The sequence below is a fragment of the Bubalus kerabau genome, chromosome 1 (assembly GCF_029407905.1).
Source record: "Bubalus kerabau isolate K-KA32 ecotype Philippines breed swamp buffalo chromosome 1, PCC_UOA_SB_1v2, whole genome shotgun sequence".
Taxonomy (NCBI): Eukaryota; Metazoa; Chordata; class Mammalia; order Artiodactyla; family Bovidae; genus Bubalus; species Bubalus kerabau.
In genome coordinates, this window is record NC_073624.1 from 183,999,810 (window position 1) to 184,018,338 (window position 18,529).

The 18,529-nt window shown below is 57.3% G+C and overlaps 1 protein-coding gene and 1 long non-coding RNA gene across 2 annotated transcripts; one reads left to right on the forward strand and one right to left on the reverse strand.

The window, feature by feature from the left end:
- The first annotated feature begins 4,425 nt into the window (after positions 1-4,425).
- Positions 4,426-5,418, forward strand: LOC129624109 (GTPase HRas-like). The gene is made up of 5 exons (XM_055541861.1): positions 4,426-4,494; positions 4,620-4,804; positions 4,905-4,963; positions 5,158-5,239; positions 5,391-5,418. The coding sequence occupies exons 1-5, from the start codon at positions 4,426-4,428 to the stop codon at positions 5,416-5,418; spliced, it is 423 nt and encodes a 140-aa protein (XP_055397836.1).
- Positions 5,419-6,512: 1,094 nt separating this feature from the next.
- Positions 6,513-12,301, reverse strand: LOC129642042 (uncharacterized). The gene is made up of 5 exons (XR_008709520.1): positions 12,259-12,301; positions 10,355-10,474; positions 9,648-9,739; positions 9,359-9,417; positions 6,513-8,082 (listed from the first exon to the last, which is right to left on the reverse strand). It is a non-coding gene; the product is annotated as an uncharacterized LOC129642042 (long non-coding RNA).
- Positions 12,302-18,529: the final 6,228 nt, after the last annotated feature.

Consider the following 18,529-nt stretch of genomic DNA (forward strand, 5'->3'; position numbering starts at 1 on the left):
AAGATAATCTCTGAAATGAGAAAATATTTGCAAATCATGTATCTGCTGAGGAATTAATGGTGGCTCAGACGGTAAAGACTCCACCTGCATCCCTGGGTCAGGAAGATCCCCTGGAGAAGGAAGTGGCAGCCTGCTCCAGTATTCTTGCCTGGGGAACCCCATGTACCAAGGAACCTGGTGGGCTACAGTCCATGGGGTCACAGAGTTGGACACAACTGAACGACTAACACTTTCACTTTAATATCTAAACTACATGAAGAACTTGTAACTCAATAGCAAAAACGAATCTCGGTAAAAAATGGGCGGAAAATCTGAAAGTTTTTCCTTAGACATACAGTACATGGTACATGAAACTACGTACATACAGAACAATAGGTACATGAAAGGGTGTATGCTAATCAGGGACATGGTATTTTAAACCCCAGGGAGATAACACCTCACGCCTATAGAATGGCTATGATCAAAAAGAAATAGCAGGTGTTGTCCAGAATGTGGAGAAAAGGGAACTCTTAAGGCACTGTTGGTGGGAGTGTAAATTGGTGTGGTCACTAAGGAAAACAGTATGAAGTTTCTTTAAGAAATTAGAAATAGAACTACCATATGATCCAGCAATTCCACTTCTGGGTATTTACAGAAAGAAAAGGAAAAGAAAAGACACATGTGCCCTTATGTTTAAGGTAACATTATTTAAAATAGCCAAGATATGGAAGCAACCTAAGTGCCCATCCGTAGAAGAATAAAGATGATATGCCATATATTACATTATATATATATATATGTAGGAATATTAGCCATTAAAAAAGGAAATCTTGTCATTTGCAACAACATGGATGGACTTCGAAGGTATGCTAAGTGAAATATCAGAAAAGAGGCAAATATAAGACCTCACTTAAATGTGGAATCTTTAAAAAAATTAAAAGAGTATCTAGCTCGTCGGTACAGAGAACAGGTTAGTGGCTGCCGGGGCAGGGGGTTGGGGGTTGCACAAACCTGAGTGAAGTGGGCTAAACGGTACAATCTTCATGTTATAAAAGCAGTCATGGGGGCTTCCCTGGTGGTCCGTGGTTCAGAGTCCACCTGCAATGCAGGAAACAGGAGATTTGGATTCCATCCCTGGGTCTGGAAGATCCCCTGGAGGAGGATATGGCAACCCACTCCAGTATTCTTGCCTGAAAAGTCCCAAGGACAGAGGAGTCTGGCGGGAATTGTCCAAAGGGTCACAAAGAGTCAGACGTGACTGAGTGACTAATCACATATTGGGAAGATTCCACGTGACCCAGGGCAATTCAGCTCATACACCACAATTATTGACCCCACATGCAGCACCTACTGAAGCCCACCCTAGGGCCAGTTCTTCACAAGAGAAACCAACCCGATGAGAAGCCTGTGCTCTGCAATTAGAGTAACCTCTGCTTGCTATAAATAAAGAAAAGCCTTTGCAGCAGCAAGGACTCAGCACAGCTAAAAATAAATAAAAAAAATTTTTAAAGCTGTCATGGGAATGTAATGTACAGCATGGTGACTAATAATAAAGAAGTATTTGAATTCCAGCTTTTACACTCAGGGGATCTGGGACTCACCTGAGATAGGTGAAGTGCCTTCTCCACCCCTCAGATTCTTTCTCTGTAAACAGGAGCACAACCTACCTGAGGTTGTTAGCAACATCAGAAAGCACTTGGTACCTAGTAGGCCATTACTGTGCAGTGGGGCTCAGTGTGGAGGAGGGAGGCTCGGAACCCACCCTCTGTCTGCCCAGGCCAGGAAGAGACCACCACTTCCAGTCTCACCTGCAGCCCCACACACAGGGCTGCCCGGGGAAGTGCCTGGTTAGTGGAGGTCCATGGAGCCTGGGCTACCCTGGTGGCTCAGAAGGTAAAGAATCTTCCTGCAATGCAGGAGACCCAGGTCCATTGCTGGGCTGGAAAGATCCCCTGGAGGAGGGCATGGCAACCCACTAGTATTCTTGCCTGGAGAATCTCATGGACAGAGGAGCCTGGCCGGCTACAGTCTTCAGGATCGCAAAGAGTTGGACACGACTGAAGTGACTTGGCATGTACAGAGCCTGGAGCCTGTGTGTGCTTGTCTCTAGGAGCCAAAGAAACACTTGACTGATACAGGAACATTTTCCAGTCCTCTCTTTTAAGATTTATTTATTAATTTTTTTAAAAAGTATTTTAAAATTTATTCATTTAGCTGCACTGGGTCTTGGTTGCGGCCTTTGAACTCTTAGTTGTGGCGTGTGGGATCTAGTTCCCTGACCAGGGACAGAACCCAGGAGCTCCGCACTGGGAGCTGGGAGTTCCAGCCTGTGGACCACTAGCTGTGTGTGTGCTCAGTCGTGTCTGACTGTTTGCCACCACATGGTCTGTAGCCCACCAGGCTCCTCTGTCCATGGAATTTTCCAGGCAACAATTCTGGAGTGGGTTGCCATTTCCTCCTCCAGGAGATCTTGCCAACCCAGGGATTGAACCTGTGTCTCTTACGTCTCCTGCATTGGCAGGGGGATTCTTTACCACTGTGCCACTTGGGAAGCCCATAGACCACAAGGGAAGTCTCTTAAAAATTTTTTCTGGATGTGGGCCCTTGTAAAAGTCTTTATTAAATTTGTTACATTTGCTTCTGTTTTATATTTTGTTTTTTCCCCCGGAGAGGCGTGTGGAATCTTAGCTCCTCTACTACGTGACCACAAGGTGGCGCTGGTGAGCCGTAGGCCGCGGATCCGCTGTGCCTCGCGTGGGCCGCCTCCTCAAGGCTCCAGGTCCCAGGTCCTGTCTTCTGGGTTCCCACAAGTGCTCTGGGTGCCCCAAAGTCCAGGCCTTCGTGTCGTCTTGGTGATAGGCAGGATCTCCCACACACCAGGTCCCCAAGGATCCCTCCAAAAAGCTTGGACATCTGGTGGCCATCACACACACCAGGAGAACCTGGGGTTCAGAATGTCACTGCCCACTGTCCCCACAAGGGCATCCCTTCTTTAAGCACCAAAAACTGGGGACACCCCAGCTAGGGGCCTTTTCTTTCTCATCTCTGCCCTGGTTCCCACACCTCCTTCGGGTCTTTTCTCGTGATAAGTTTCTGCTTCCTGGAGCCCTGGCCCTCACCTGTCTACCTCCTCACCTGCCTCACGTTCTCCAAAGTTCTTCTGGCAATGGGACCTCATGGGTTTCCCTTTATTTTCTTTACGTGGATTTTTTTTTCTTTGGAGCTAGCCCAAGTCTGCCAGGGCAGCGGTTCTTTCTGTCTGACCGTTACCCTGTGCCTTGAACAACCCCTGGCACCAGTAGGTGCTCAGTGAACACTTTCCAAACGCACCAACATGCCCAGGGGTGGAAGCAGGGGGCGCCTGGAGCCGGTTGTTGGCTGTCAGTCCTGTCCAGACACACTGCTGTGCCTGCCACTCTGGCAAGACCTGTTCTCCAGAGGGTGCTGATAACCTTGGGCCCACAGTACCTCCAGTTTCAGTTCTTTGCCTCCCCAGCAGCTTCTAATTCAGGTGCGTGCTTGGGGGAATGTTCTCAACTGTCAGCCCTGCCTTTGGGGAGCTGGCTGCTCTCATTAAGTGTAGCTAGAGGTAGGAGCCCCCTCACACCTCTGGGCTGGAGGTGCTGCAGGTGAGCGGCTGGGTCACCATTCATTTTTTCCCCTCATTTTGTTAAAAAATATTTTGTTGAGTTCTGCCCCTAGGCCACAGAAGTGGAGCCCAGAACCAAGGTCATCTCCGAAACTAACTGAGCCCCTTTGTAACCCTTGCCGGAAGCCCCCCCCCGATCATCACTAACAAGCTTTCTGACTCCCAGTTAGACAAAGATGCCCACTCTAGTAAACACCCCACAGCACCCCAGCCAATCACCCAATGCCAGCCTTCCATAGCAATTTCGTCTTGAGGCTATAAAAATTGGCTGTTAACGCACGAGAACTATCGACTCTCCCTGCTCGGTCAGGAGTTTGGCCTGCTGCGCCCTTTTCAGCTCTGCTCTTGGTTCTTAATAAACACCCTCCCTTATGAAATGCTCTGTGTCTGGAAACTTTTCCAGCCCACGCTCAGACTGCCTTAACGTATGTATTTATTTGGCTGCGTTGAGTCTCAGCTGTGGCACGTTGCGTCTTCATCGCATTATGTTGGATCTTTCCTCGCGGCTTATCGGCTCAGTAGTTGTGGCGTGGGGCTTAGTTTCTCCACAGCAAACCCCTGTCCCCTGCGTTGCAAGGCAGATTCTTAACCACTAGACCACCAGGGAAGTCCCTGGGTCACCGTTCTTGCTGCTATGCCTGGTTCAGAAGACAGGCCTGGCCCGGGCAGCCTGGCCCCAGGAGCTCAGTGGGCGTGCGAGTGGGGTCAGTGGGACGGGAAACCACAGTAGTGCCTGGTGTTGGGGTCCCTTGAGGAGTGATGACGGAGGATAAGCTCGTGGCGGTGGGCGCCATGGTATGAGGAAGAGTGCCCTGACCATCCAGCTCATCGAGAACCACCCCATGGAGGACAACTCCACCATGGAGGTGAGCCGACTCTAGTCCACAGCCTGGCTCCTGACAGGGGCTTGTCCTCCTCCTGCTCTGCAGGAGGGGTCCCATTGTCCTAGGTCCTGGGGGCACAAGAGAAGCGAGGGAGGGTCCCCTCCCAGGAAGGTTGGCTGTCTCTAAGTTCCTACTGGAAGCAAGTGGTCACCGATGGGGAGACCTACCTACTGGACACAGCAGGCCAGGAGAGTCAGCATCATGGAGACCAGTACATGAGTACCAGGGAGGGCTTTCCTCTGGGTGTTTGCATCAACAATACCGAGTCCTTCAAGGGCATCCACCAGCCCTGGTGAGCTGACCACTGACCCTCAGGGGCTTCCTGTCCTCTGTGACCCCAAGTGCAGCCCAGCCCGCAGCCTGCCCACTGGATCATGCCTTCCCCCTTGTAGGGAGCAGATCAAGTGGGTGAAGGACTCAGATGGCATACCTGTGGTGCTAGTGGGAACGAGTGTGACCTGGTCATAGTACCGTGGAGTCTCAGCAGGCCAGAAACTCACCCAAAACTGCAGCGTCCCCTGCAGTGATGTGTTGGCCCAGATGCACCAGGTGGAAGCCCCCCTCCCTGCCCCCCATCCAACCAGGGCCCTGTGCCACCCCCACTGCCTGGGAGCAGAACTCACTGCCCCTTCTCCCTGCATCCAGGGCAGCTGCTCGACCTCTGGCTCCAGCTAAGGGACCCCCTGGAACCCACTTCGATTTCCCTGACCCAGCAGCCCCTCAAGCTGTGAGTCTCCCCGGGAGGCAGGGGCAGCGAGAGGGTCCAGGACCTGGGTCTGGGCTGACACAGCTCCCGGGGGAGGTGGAGGTCCCCAGAGAGAGCTGCCCTGAGCCAAATGGGAGCAGTGACCCTTTGGCCCTGGCCCATGTGCCCCCAGAGCGCCCCAAGGTCCCAGTCAGCCCTGACCCCTCAGTGGGCAGTGGGAGGGCTGCTGACACGTATTCCAGTAGGGTGCCCTGGAGCCCGAGACAAGCAGGACCCAGCTCCCCATTTGTGGGGTGAACGGGGAAGTGCTGGGGTCTAGCCCCGGTGGATCCAGGGAATTCGAAGCAGGGATGGCGTCGGCGAGGATCAGGAAACAACTGCTTAATTAAATGTTAATTAAGGATATAAAGAGTAATAGAATAAGGATAGCTCAGTGAGGAAATTCAGTGGAGAAAAGAGGCTGAAATAAGGAGAGCTCAGTGAGGAAATTCAGTGGAGAAAAGAGGCTGAATAATTCAGCCAGAAGGTAAGAGAAAGAACGACATGGGGAGACCAAGTTTCAGTGAACAAGGCCCGCACTTTATTTTCCAAAGTAGTTTTTATACCTTAAGTTATGCATAGAGGATAATGGGGGAAGGGGTAGAGTCATGCAGTAAGCCAGGCTTTCTTCCTGCAAACTTATCATATGCAAAAGTTTAGGTGATTTGCATCATCTTCTGGCCCGGAGGCCTGTTAACATTTTAAGAAACTTATTTTTCTCTATAGGTGATTATTCTAAAGTCAGGCACCACCCTCCAAAAGCATTAGATAAACTTGCATTCCTACAGAGCAAAGGAGTGGTGGGCTATAACAAGAAAAAGAATTAACTCAAGGGTCCCAGGTTACAAACATTAAAGCTACTACTTACACCAATTATATTAATCAATACACTGCCAGGGACACAGCAGGTAAGGGATATGGAGACTTAGCAGCAAACATTGGCTCAACAAGTGAAAAACCCTTCACCAATACAATTTCTAATCAATCTTTTAACTGCTCAAAGGAATCTGTGTTTAGACAGTTTAGAACATCTCATGCCTCTCACAGTTGCGAGGCTCTGAGCAATCACATGTGGCCGGAAAAACCTATTCAGGCAGGCTAGAGGACTTCCAAAGGAGTTTGTAGGTTGAAACACTATCACACCCAGGAACTTTATTAACTGGAGCTGTAAGTTAACTCTTTTTTCAGAGAGAGGTAATGGGGGACAGCCCCCTGTAAAGTCAGAAGTGTAGGTGAGAGCACAAAGCAGAAAGTAGGCAGACTCTGGTTTTGGGGGTAGATGCTCAAGAATTTCCAGGGGGACTCCTGAGGCTCGATCCCACCTTTGCGTATGCCAAGCCTCCTTCCTCATGACCTTTGCCACTGGCGGAGCTCGCTCCTGGCAGGGAAGGGTCTGAGATTCTGCTCGAGGCGGAGGCAGTGTTCCCCTTGAGCCAGTGCCCTCTTCCTTCCACTGGTGCGTGAGATCCGGCAGCATGCCCACCCAAGGAGGGGGCCCTAGGCTGCCTGAGCTCAGGTGCTGCTCCCCTGACAGGTATGGAGGGGCACGGAGGTGTCCAGTGTGATGTGGGAAGGGGTGTGCGAGGTGGGTGTGGGGAGGAGGAGGCAGGGAAGAAAGCAAGTGCCACTGGAGCCCGGCCAGCCCAGGTTGGTGGACAGAGTGACTGAACTGATGCTCCCTGCCTGCCAGCTGTTGCTCTCCTGGAGCCCAGTCCTGGCCCACCGGGCACAGGCTGAGTCACAGTCAATCATCCGATGGTCTTGATCCTGGGGTTTGGCTGAAGCTCGGAGTCTGTAGTGCCTGTGGCCTCCCACGAGGCAGCTGGGAACCTCAGTTTTGTCCAGCTGGTGCTCCCTTTGCCTCTGGGGGCCCTGAGAGCATCCTTCGGAGACGTCTAGGTGCTACAAGAACCAGCCAGTCTAGCACTTCATGCACGAAAATATATTAACCTTTAACCAGCAAGGGGGGAAACTGAAACCAAAGTCTGTCCGTCCCCTGGAGGGAGATCTTCATAGGGAATGGCTGGGGGGCAGGGAACCCAGTTGGATCCCCGGAGGGTTGTATTTGCTGAGATTTAGGGGCCCCAAAAGGCAGTCACTGACTTGGACAGTGTGTTGCGTCAGCCCAAACAGCAGCACCCTCTGCTCTAGCCCCGCCTCCTTATGCGTGTGAGGTCCTGGAGGTGGCCTGTTGTTCCCAGAGGCTCCTCAGGTCACTGAAGGGACCTTGTGGGGCACTCTCAGGCTGCAGGAGACCACATACAGCTCCTAGAGGGCTCGCCTTGCCTTGAGCCAGCTTTCCTGACTGGCCGGGGCAGCCCCTTTAGTCACAGTCCAGGCTGGGGGGTGCTCACACAGCATCTGCCCTCCTGGAGCCCAAATTCAGGCCCTTTGGAGTTAGGGACTTGTGCTATATTGAGGGGGGGGGTAGGGTCCATCCTCCTTGAGCTCAGCGTGAAAAAGCAGAGCATGTTGCTGGCTTCTGGGGACCTCGGGGTCCCCGGGAGCCTCGGGGTCCCTGTGCTCACAGTCACCTCATCCTCTGGAGGCCCCTGAACGTCCAGTCTCCCTATGGACACAGAGCTCAGGGGGTCATGCGGACGTGTGGGGCCTTGGTGCAGCTCTTGGGGTGCTGTCCTGGCTCCACCATGGCCGTGCTGGTCACTCATGGGAGGGATGCTGGCTGCAGCTGCCTCAGGGCAGGAGGGGTGTCCTGGGCCCAGTGGCGCCGTCTTCAGCAGGCTGGGTGGAGCTGGTTGCCGGAGCCTCAGTGGGGTCACGGAGTCAGGCCTGTTGCGTGGCCCTGGGGGTGGCCCAGGCAGGGACTGAAGGGGAAGGGACCCAGCATTCCAGCTCAAAGCCAAGGTCTGGGGGCCACCTGCCTGTGGCCTCACAGATCACCGGGAAGTTTGGGAGGGAATTGTATCGCTGTGGTCTGCACAAGGTGGGCCTGTGGGGCCAGGCATGGCAGAGCCGGCCCAGCTTTGAGAACAGCCCTCTAGGCCACCAACCCCTGGACTCTGTGGTGGCTGCCCAGAAGAGCGAATGGCCGGGGGTGAGGGGAAAGCCCGGGGCTCACCCACCCACTACTGCCTGAGAGGGGGACTCATGGGGAGACCAGGGCTGAGCCCCTCTGGCCGGCGGCAGGTCATACGTCATCCTGGGTAGCTCAGCCATGGAGGCCGGCAGCTGCGTGTGCACACTGCACCATCCGCCGGGGCCCCGGCCCGGGACAGCGCGTCCTGCAGGAACTCCTGCAGCCTTCCAGGGGCAGCGTCAGGAGGTGCTTGAGGGGTGGGGGTGCCGTCAGGCCACAGGGGGACCCACAAGGAAGGCTCAGCCCCCCACCCTGGGGGTCTTCCCACGGGGGAGGGGCGGCTGTGTTCCGCTGTGCACCACCCCTGGGGGTCCATCTGTCCCGACAGAGCCCAGGGAGCACCCCGGCCAGGGGCGCTCACCACAGGGCACCCTGACCGCCTTCATGCGGCTGGCACTCCCTCCTCCGTGGCCTGCGCTCCACGCTCAGGCCCGCTTCCTCCTGTGCACCTTGAGGACGGTGTAGGCCATGGCCGTGAGCAAGTGCCCACCCTCCAGCATGGAGGCCTCCCAGAGCCTCAGGGTCAGCGGAAAGGGGGGTCTGTGGGGACAGTGGGCATGGGAGGGGCCGCTTGAGCAGGGCACGGGGGTCCCAGCACAGGGTCAGAAGCCACATCTGCCTCTGGTCCCTGCAGTCCCACCATTCGTCAGACAAGGTCCCAGAGCTGCTCATCTGGGTGGACAAAGGTGCTCCCACCAGGCCTCTCAGGGTCCTTAGGGCCTGACAGCGCACCAGCTAACCCTCTCGGTGGGGACACCTCAGCAGATCACGATGGTGGCTCAGCTGCACCCCAGGTTGACCCACCCTTCCCGAAGGGAGCCAGGTGGAAACGGCGGGTCCCTGGGACTTCACGGTGCCCTGGGCCCACCAGAAGGGCTCTGGGCTGCCCCTTGGGGCTCCTCAGGAGGGACTTGGCATATCTGAGGGTGGAGTTTGTCCCTCCCTGGGCATCAGGAGTGGGGGACAGGGAGGCCTTGGAACCCAGCGTCCCTGGGCAGCCTTACCTGGTTGATGAAGCACTGCATGAACCACGTGGGTGTGTAAATCCCCGCAGACATCGGCTCTAGAGCAGGGCAGGGGGTGCTCAGGGCCTGCCTGCCCTGCCAGAAACCTCCCTATTTGAGGGCCCTGTACAGCCACCCTCAGGGGTGGTGGACATGCTGTCCGTAGGCCTGCTCAGCCCGAGCTCACCCCTGGCAGCCCCCAGGAGAAGGCAAATGAAGTCTGCAGGAAGCCAAGTCCCCGCAGTGGCCATGGGACAGCACCTCTGGGCGGGGCGACAGTTGTACTCACCACATGTCCCTTCAACTTGGGGAGGGCTCTGCCGAGAACGTGCTTGTGATGGGCCTGGAACCTTAGCAATTTCGGGAATCCAGGGATGAAGCCTGAGGAGCCCCCAGACCCCCACAAGTCAGAGCCTCGCCCAGAGGTGAGTGGAGTACCACAGGAGCCCCCAGCGGTGACCCCTGCCTGTGGGGCCCTCTTGAGCCCTGGCTGGACATGCTCTTCCCAGGCAAGACAGCCTGTGAGGCCAGGGCAGAGGCCCTGCTCCTGGATGCCCAGCTCCGCGGGCACCCTGGGCAGAGGGGTGGGCAGGCATCTGGCCCCGGCATGCTGTCCCCACAGCAGCCACAGTGGGGGATGGCGGGCCTGGTATGGAGGGGCAGTGAGTGTGGCCCCCAGGGAAGATGCGGGTGTGTGCCTGGCCATCTCCTGGCCTCTGCAACCAGGCTGGGGGCAGAGGAGGTGGTGTTGCTGCCCGGGCTTCGTGTGGCTGTGGGCTTGCAGGGCTTGAGGCAGAAGGACCAGCAGGGAAGGAAGGGAGAGTGGTTTGCATGAGGCTGGGACTGAGGGCTGAGGCTCCAGAACCCAAAGGGCAGTGTGGGAAGCCAGTGCCCTTTGCTGATGGGGAGCTGTCCTGGGCCAGGGTCCCCACCAGCCCCCCTGCAAAGAGACCCCAGATCCTCAGGCTTGCCCAGCCGTCCTCGACAGTCACCTACCGCCCATGGTGTGCTTGTCGTCAGTCATCAGCTGCACCAGCCCCTAGAAAGCATCCTCTTAGTTCAGGAACATCAGTAGGATGGCCGCAACCTTGTTCATGTCCTGGAAGTAGACATGTCCTGCAAGAGCCAGACGTGTGTGGAGGACCCACCTGGAGGCCACTCTGTCCTCTCCTGACACTCCCACCTCTGCTCCTGGATGCTCCTGATTCATGACCAGCAGGAGGACCCCCTGGAATGGGCAGGGCCTGGGTGAGCAGATATTCTCAGTGTCATACATGGAATAGGCCACCAGCACGTGGAACAGGGCCTGCTGCCTGGGGAAGGGGACACAGGGGGCTTCTTTCACACTGATGCTCTTAATTTTATATTGTCTGACAGAGCCTCACGACAAAGCAAGTGTGTTTAAGAAATGAGCCCCCAAAGCCAAGGAGTCCTGGGGTCACCCTGCTTTGGGACTGGCAGGGCCCTTCAGTAGAGACATCTCACTGTGAGAGGAGCATGAGGGGTCTGGGGTCACCACTCGGGCAGCACAGCCTACTCCTGCCTTGTTGCTCTCAGCCCTGCTGTGGCCAGATCCCTCTTCTCTCTGGGGTGGAGGCTCTGAAGAGTGTCTCTTGGTCCAGAGTGAGCTTGATCTGCAGGCCAATAGCCTGCAACCTGAATTGGTTGTGGCAGAACCCTCTCTCTTACCTGCCCATATGTTTTCCCTGGCTGTCAGTGTCTTCCAATCCAGTTACCTGGATTGGAACAGCTTGTTCAGAAAGCACGAAGTGTTGGGAGACGTGATCTCTGGGTGCGTATTAGGGGATTACAGTACACGCTTCAGGTGTTGCAACAGGCTTGAGGTCACGTGTAAAAAAAGAATCCCGCTTCTTTTTTTCTTTTTGCCCCACTGCTTGGCTTGTGAGAGCTTAGTTCCCTGACAGGGATGCAACCTGGGCCCTCTGCAATTAGAGTGTGGAGTCTAACCACTGAATTGTTAGGGAATTCCCAAGAATTCTTGTTTTTAAAATGCATACTAGCAGCAGTAGGTTAGGGTTAGCAATGGCAACCCACTCCAGTACTCTTGCCTGGCAGATCCCATGGACAGAGGAGCTTGGTAGGCTGCAGTCCATGGGGTCGCTAGGAGTCAGACACGACTTCACTTTCACTCATTGGAGAAGGAAATGGCAACCCACTCCAGTGTTCTTGCCTGGAGAATCCCAGGGACGGGGGAGCCTGGTGGGCTGTCGTTTATGGGGTCGCACAGAGTCGGACACGACTGAAGTGACTTAGCAGCAGCAGCAGTAGGTTGGGGGGTTCCCTGGCTGACCAGGGATTAAGAGTCTGTTCTTCCACCACAGGGGGCATGGGTTTGCTCCTTGGTCAGGGCACTAAGCTCCCACAAGCCATGTGGCGCGGCCAAAAAAAAGCATACTGAGAGCCTAGCAATGGGGTGAGGCCAGAGGTCTTGGGTCCTCTGTGAAAGGCATGTGCTGGTCAAGGATGTGGTGAAGGCAGGAGATGGGATGGGACTGGGCCCCTAAGTGATGGAATTTGGGGTTCACCAATCTATTTTTACAAATGATAGAAACTGTAGAAGTAGAAATATGTAAGCAACACCATCAAGATGGGGCGTCATTTTGACTCCTCTAACCCGAATTCAGTTCATCTGAGCTCCTGTTCAGCCAGGTCTCTGCCGCCTGGAGCCCCTCCCCTCCAGTGGGTGCCCCGCCCCACTCTCCCCTCTCCAACCGCCACCCGCCGCGAGCCCTCCACCTCTGCCCGAGCTCCTAACGTGACTACTCGCGCCCCCCTCGAGGCTCAGCCGGTACAGCCAGGACGGGCAGGGGTCGACACCCTGCCACCCCAGCTCCAGACCCAGGTCCACCGCCTCCCCGCCAGGAACCTTGGGGACCCACTTGATTCCGTATCGCTCCCAGAAGAAGAGGTTATTTCTGAAGGTGCGGTTGATGTCTACGTCAATGTGCTTGACGTCAGGACAGCACCGGCGGGCCTGCTCTTTTATGCGCTTTTTTAATGCTCTTTTGTGGGCGGGGCCGAGGGGGCGGGGCCAACGTCAGGCGGCCCTGACCCACTGGACCAACTGCCACAACTGCCGCGACGCGGCGGGCGCTGCGCGGCCGGAGGGGCCGCAGCTCTTTTCTGCAGAAACCTCATTGCGCTTGTTTCTGAAGCCAGCGGGGCTCACGAGGGACTCCCCCGTTCAAGGCCCAGAACCCCGACCGTTAACAAGGTAACGTCCAGGCCCTCTGGACCCCTCCGCCGCCTCCCCCAGAGGCCTCCCAGGTGACAGCTCCCGCCGGGCCCTGAGCCTGGTCCCGGGAGGCGGCTCCCAGGTGCGGGGACGCGGGGAGGGCGGCTGGGCCTCTGCTTCCTAACACCCTCTGGAGTGTCCCTGCCATTAGGCGGTAACAGGCCGGGCGGGGCGAGAAGGGGGCAGGATGGGGTGGGCGTGGGGAGGAGAGACTCCAGTTCGCTGCCTTTCCTTCTGATAGTCACCTACTCCTCTTTTGGCGCCAGCCCGACTCAGGGGGCTCGGGCTCCCAACACCCTGACTCTAAAAACCGCCCAGGAGGAGCGTGGAGCCCCACAGCCCGACACCTCCATCCCCCACCCTTGGGGATGGGCCAGGGGTCCCCAGGGGCAGCCCGCCAAGCCTGGCCCGTTGCCCCTGCTCAGGTGGACCGACCGCACCTGATATTTCCTGATGTTCTCCGCCTTCACCTTCTCCAGGTCCCAGAGCAGAGACCAGGCCTGCCCTCGCACTGGTGGAGGGATGCCCTTGGACACCCTTCAGCACATCTATGGGGGAGAAGCAGCCCTGAGACAGATGCAGGCACCACGCCGGGGAGGAGACGGAGCGAGAGGCCTGTGGAAGATGCAGCAGAGGGGCAGGGTCTTCCTAGAGCTGGGTCTGATCTTCCCAAACTGGGAGTAGAGAATAGCCCCGATTGCTCCCTCCCTGTGGGGTCCTGGGCTGGGCTGGCTGCCGCCCTGGCTGGCATTAGAGTCTCCCGAGCCTTGTGGGGCCCAAAGGCTAGCGCCCTGCAGGGTCAGGATACTCAGCTTTGTACCTTCGTGCTGCTCTGGTATTTTTGCCAGTTCCTCAGCTTCTTCACCCACTTGTCAGCTCCCCGGAGGTCTTGGGCTTTTTGCTAGAATATAGGACATGGTGGTGGTCTAGCTGCCAGCTCCCTAGGGTGGCAAGAATGGGCGTGAACTCAAGGGCCCCCAGGACAGGCACAGACCCCTCGCAGACCAAGGACACTTTGACAGCTCTGGGGGGAGCAGCAGGGAACCCCAGCCGCACCCATGACCACCTCCCTCCTTCTGCTGGTACAGCACGCGTGGAGCCTTACCCTCAATGAGTGAGTGCTGAGGCCGCAGATACTGAAGCCCTGGAGACTAGGTGGGTTTTCCTGACTGGAGGGCAAGAGAAACAAGGTGTGAGATACTGACCCAGCTGGAGGCCCAGAAGGCCCCACCCACCCACTCAACCCCCAAGTCAGTCCAGGAGACTCGAAGGGAGGGCTGATCCCCCCCAGGGTGCTGGCTTCAAGGTGAGCTGCATTCTGGAGACTCTCTAGGGGTGAGTGTGCCGTCAGGCCACTGGGGGGACCCACAAGGAAGGCTCAGCCCCCACATTGGGGGGTCCTCCCGTAAGGGGCGGCTGTGTTCTGCTGTGCACCACCCCTGGGGGTCCATCTGTCCCGACAGAATTCCAGGGAGCACCCCAACTAGGGGCGCTCACCACAGGGCACCCTGACCGCCTTCATGCGGCTGGCACTCCCTCCTCCGTGGCCTGCGCTCCACGCTCAGGCCCGCTTCCTCCTGTGCACCTTGAGGACGGTGTAGGCCATGGCCGTGAGCAAGTGCCCACCCTCCAGCATGGAGGCCTCCCAGAGCCTCAGGGTCAGCGGAAAGGGGGGTCTGTGGGGACAGTGGGCATGGGAGGGGCCGCTTGAGCAGGGCACGGGGGTCCCAGCACAGGGTCAGAAGCCACATCTGCCTCTGGTCCCTGCAGTCCCACCATTCGTCAGACAAGGTCCCAGAGCTGCTCATCTGGGTGGACAAAGGTGCTCCCACCAGGCCTCTCAGGGTCCTTAGGGCCTGACAGCGCACCAGCTAACCCTCTCGGTGGGGACACCTCAGCAGATCACGATGGTGGCTCAGCTGCACCCCAGGTTGACCCACCCTTCCCGAAGGGAGCCAGGTGGAAACGGCGGGTCCCTGGGACTTCACGGTGCCCTGGGCCCACCAGAAGGGCTCTGGGCTGCCCCTTGGGGCTCCTCAGGAGGGACTTGGCATATCTGAGGGTGGAGTTTGTCCCTCCCTGGGCATCAGGAGTGGGGGACAGGGAGGCCTTGGAACCCAGCGTCCCTGGGCAGCCTTACCTGGTTGATGAAGCACTGCATGAACCACGTGGGTGTGTAAATCCCCGCAGACATCGGCTCTAGAGCAGGGCAGGGGGTGCTCAGGGCCTGCCTGCCCTGCCAGAAACCTCCCTATTTGAGGGCCCTGTACAGCCACCCTCAGGGGTGGTGGACATGCTGTCCGTAGGCCTGCTCAGCCCGAGCTCACCCCTGGCAGCCCCCAGGAGAAGGCAAATGAAGTCTGCAGGAAGCCAAGTCCCCGCAGTGGCCATGGGACAGCACCTCTGGGCGGGGCGACAGTTGTACTCACCACATGTCCCTTCAACTTGGGGAGGGCTCTGCCGAGAACGTGCTTGTGATGGGCCTGGAACCTTAGCAATTTCGGGAATCCAGGGATGAAGCCTGAGGAGCCCCCAGACCCCCACAAGTCAGAGCCTCGCCCAGAGGTGAGTGGAGTACCACAGGAGCCCCCAGCGGTGACCCCTGCCTGTGGGGCCCTCTTGAGCCCTGGCTGGACATGCTCTTCCCAGGCAAGACAGCCTGTGAGGCCAGGGCAGAGGCCCTGCTCCTGGATGCCCAGCTCCGCGGGCACCCTGGGCAGAGGGGTGGGCAGGCATCTGGCCCCGGCATGCTGTCCCCACAGCAGCCACAGTGGGGGATGGCGGGCCTGGTATGGAGGGGCAGTGAGTGTGGCCCCCAGGGGAGATGCGGGTGTGTGCCTGGCCATCTCCTGGCCTCTGCAACCAGGCTGGGGGCAGAGGAGGTGGTGTTGCTGCCCGGGCTTCGTGTGGCTGTGGGCTTGCAGGGCTTGAGGCAGAAGGACCAGCAGGGAAGGAAGGGAGAGTGGTCTGCATGAGGCTGGGACTGAGGGCTGAGGCTCCAGAACCCAAAGGGCAGTGTGGGAAGCCAGTGCCCTTTGCTGATGGGGAGCTGTCCTGGGCCAGGGTCCCCACCAGCCCCCCTGCAAAGAGACCCCAGATCCTCAGGCTTGCCCAGCCGTCCTCGGCAGGCACCTACGGCGCATGGCGTGCTCCTCATCAGTCATCAGCTGGAACAACCTCCAGAAGGTGTCGTCCTCGTTCAGGAACATCAGTAGGACGGCCACAACCTCGTTCATGCCCTGGAAGTAGCCCACCTCCTGCAGGAGCCAGACGTGCGTGGAGGACCCCCCGGGAGCCCACCTCTGCTCTTGGATGCATCAGCGCCATGGCCTGCCAAGGCCACCAGGGGTCTCCCTCCCCTTTTGGACCTCTGAGAGATGTTTCTTCCAATGGAAACCCACCCCCAGGATGGGGGAGAGGGGCATCCCAGTGACTCACAGAAAGGAACCTAGCCTGTTGGCAACACTGTACAGTGAGAGGTCTGTATCCTCCCCTGGTTCCCGCACCCTCCCTGCATGGCCCCAAAGCCAGAGGAGGCTGAGAGATGCCAGGAAAGGCAGGGCAGGACAAGTCCCCACCCTGCATCCTAGGGGCACAGTACCAGGCCCACCCGACTCAGTGGGATCTGCCTGGGCCTCACCTGCTCGTACCTGGCTAGGATCCTGCCTGGGCCACCTGGTCCCATTTGCAGTGACTCCCACCTGAGCCATACCCGCTCGTCCTGGGGAGGAGGATGTCCACTCAGGCTTGCTCTGCTCAGCTTTTGCTGTGACCCCTACCTGGAATGAGAGTGCTCTTGCTGCCCATGGTTCCCGCTGGGCTGTACCTGTGCACACCTGGCAATGGGCCCCACCTGGGCCTCACCTGCTCCTCCTTGGCTATGATCCCACCAGGGACATCCCTGCTCCTGCTGGCCGTGTGGGCTGGCATGGCCCACCTGGGGCTCAACCTGCTGCATGCTGACTGTGCCCCCTGCCTGAGCTGTTCCTGTTCCTACTGATAACCATCCTTACGTGGCCTTCCATGGTCTACCCGGGGATGATCTCTGCCTGGCCTCCCTTGCTTATTCTTGGCGCTGGTTCCTCCTGGGACATACCTGCTTCTGTGGGCTAGGATGCTCGCCTGGGCTGCAGTGACTTCCACTTGGCGAATGTACCTTTTCTGATGCGTGATACCAGTTCTACCTGGCTGGGATCCCTGCCGGGTCTCAGCTGCCTGTCTTTGGCTCAGATCCCTGCCTGGGTGCACCTACTCTTGTCTATGATCCTTGCTGGGGTCTCACCTGCTCATATTTTGTTATAATTTCTTCTCATTCCAAGGCTAGTAGGGTCTCCAGCTTCTCCATGTTGGATGCTGCAAGACAAAATCCATGTATTCCAGTGCCCTAAAGAGCTTCAGGGACCCAGAAAGTGGAAGTTGGCTCCCTGTTGGCAGCTTCCTGGTCATAGGGGGAGAAATCAGACATTAGTGCCCCCTTAGTGAGTGGGATCCCCCTTGGCGATCATGGCTTGCAGCCACACCTAACACTTCCACTTCTAGACTTAAGGACATGGGTAGACCTTTCTCCGAAGTCCACCCAGCCTTAGAAAACAAGGCCAACAGGCTCAGGGGGAGCTTCCCAACCTCATCAGTCATCAGGGAGATGCAAATCAAGACCACAGGGCAGACCACTTCTCACCCATGGAAACTTTATTCCCAATAAGAGGATGTGGAGAGATTGCAACTCTCCTGTACTGCGGGCAGGAAATGGTGACCCCAGCTACACTGTGGATGGGTGAATGCAATTGGGCACAAGAGACCATATATTGTATGATTCCATTGATCTAAAGTGTCCAGCATCACCAGGTCCATAGAGACAGAAACTGGATCGGGGGTCCCCAGGGCTGGGGGATGGGCGAGGGGTGGGTATCTGCTGATGGATGAGACTTTTATGAGGTGGTGACAGGTGGATGTAGTGGTGACGGTAGCAGGAGTCTGTAAAATAAAGACCTTTGAATGGTCTACTTGAGCTAAAGTGGATGACGTGTGAATTTCAGAGAAAGCTCTTTGAGCCGGATTTGCCCCAGGAGCCCTGAAAGGGGCAGAGAGACTTCACTTAGATTAAAACACAACCAGGGGCTCTCATGTTCTAGGGCAGCAGCCCTGAGCTCCTGCCCATGGGGCTCTTCCTGGGACCACGCCCCCCTCACCGCACCACCCCCCACCCCCCGATGGCCCCTCTCGGGAGGCAGAGCAAGAACTGGGGACCAAGGGCACTAGGAAGAGACACATGTTCTCATAATGGACCTAACTCACCGATTCTGGCTGGTGAATCGGCTCAGGCAACACACCAGCCGATCAGAAGGGTGTTAGTTTGGGAAAAGAATGACTTATTTAGCCTCAGGCAGCCTCTCTGTGCTGCTGAGACCACCCTTCAGTCCACAAGTCTGAACAAGGCCAAAGGGGAAGGGCCTCAGTTCCTGGACTCGCACAGAAAACCATCAAGAACATGGCTGGAGAGTGTAGACCTGGTGACACGTGGAGAGCACAGGGGCGCCGTGCACTGCACAGCATGAGGCCCTGTGTCCCCACCCCCAGCCTACAGGCCAAATGAACTCACATGGCCAGCTTGCCTGGTCTGGGGCAGGACAGACAGGATGCCTCTGGGATCCAGGACACGAGCACAGGCTTGGACCTACCGGGCTCTGGAGATGCCAAAGCTCTGCCCTTCTCCCCTCATCCTCCTCCATCCACAGTCCACCCCTGCATCCCCCCACCTCTTCCCCTCAGCTTCCATCACTTCCCCATCCTCCCTATCCCTCCACCAGCTGCTCTACAGTCCTCGGGCAGCCCCTAGCTTCACCCTCCCTCCTCCTCATTCTCAAGTCCCGCACCCCCGGACCTTCACCTCCCCATCACCCTTCCTCCTCCTACTC

Bases quoted from the DNA above. Each gene is read 5' to 3' on its own strand.
- LOC129624109 (XM_055541861.1), top strand. From the start codon at position 4,426: ATGAGGAAGAGTGCCCTGACCATCCAGCTCATCGAGAACCACCCCATG. The intron at 4,495-4,619 runs GTGAGCCGACTC...GTCCCCTCCCAG, and splicing joins AGGACAACTCCACCATGGAG to GAAGGTTGGCTGTCTCTAAG. The intron at 5,240-5,390 runs GTGAGTCTCCCC...ATGTGCCCCCAG, and splicing joins ACCCAGCAGCCCCTCAAGCT to AGCGCCCCAAGGTCCCAGTC.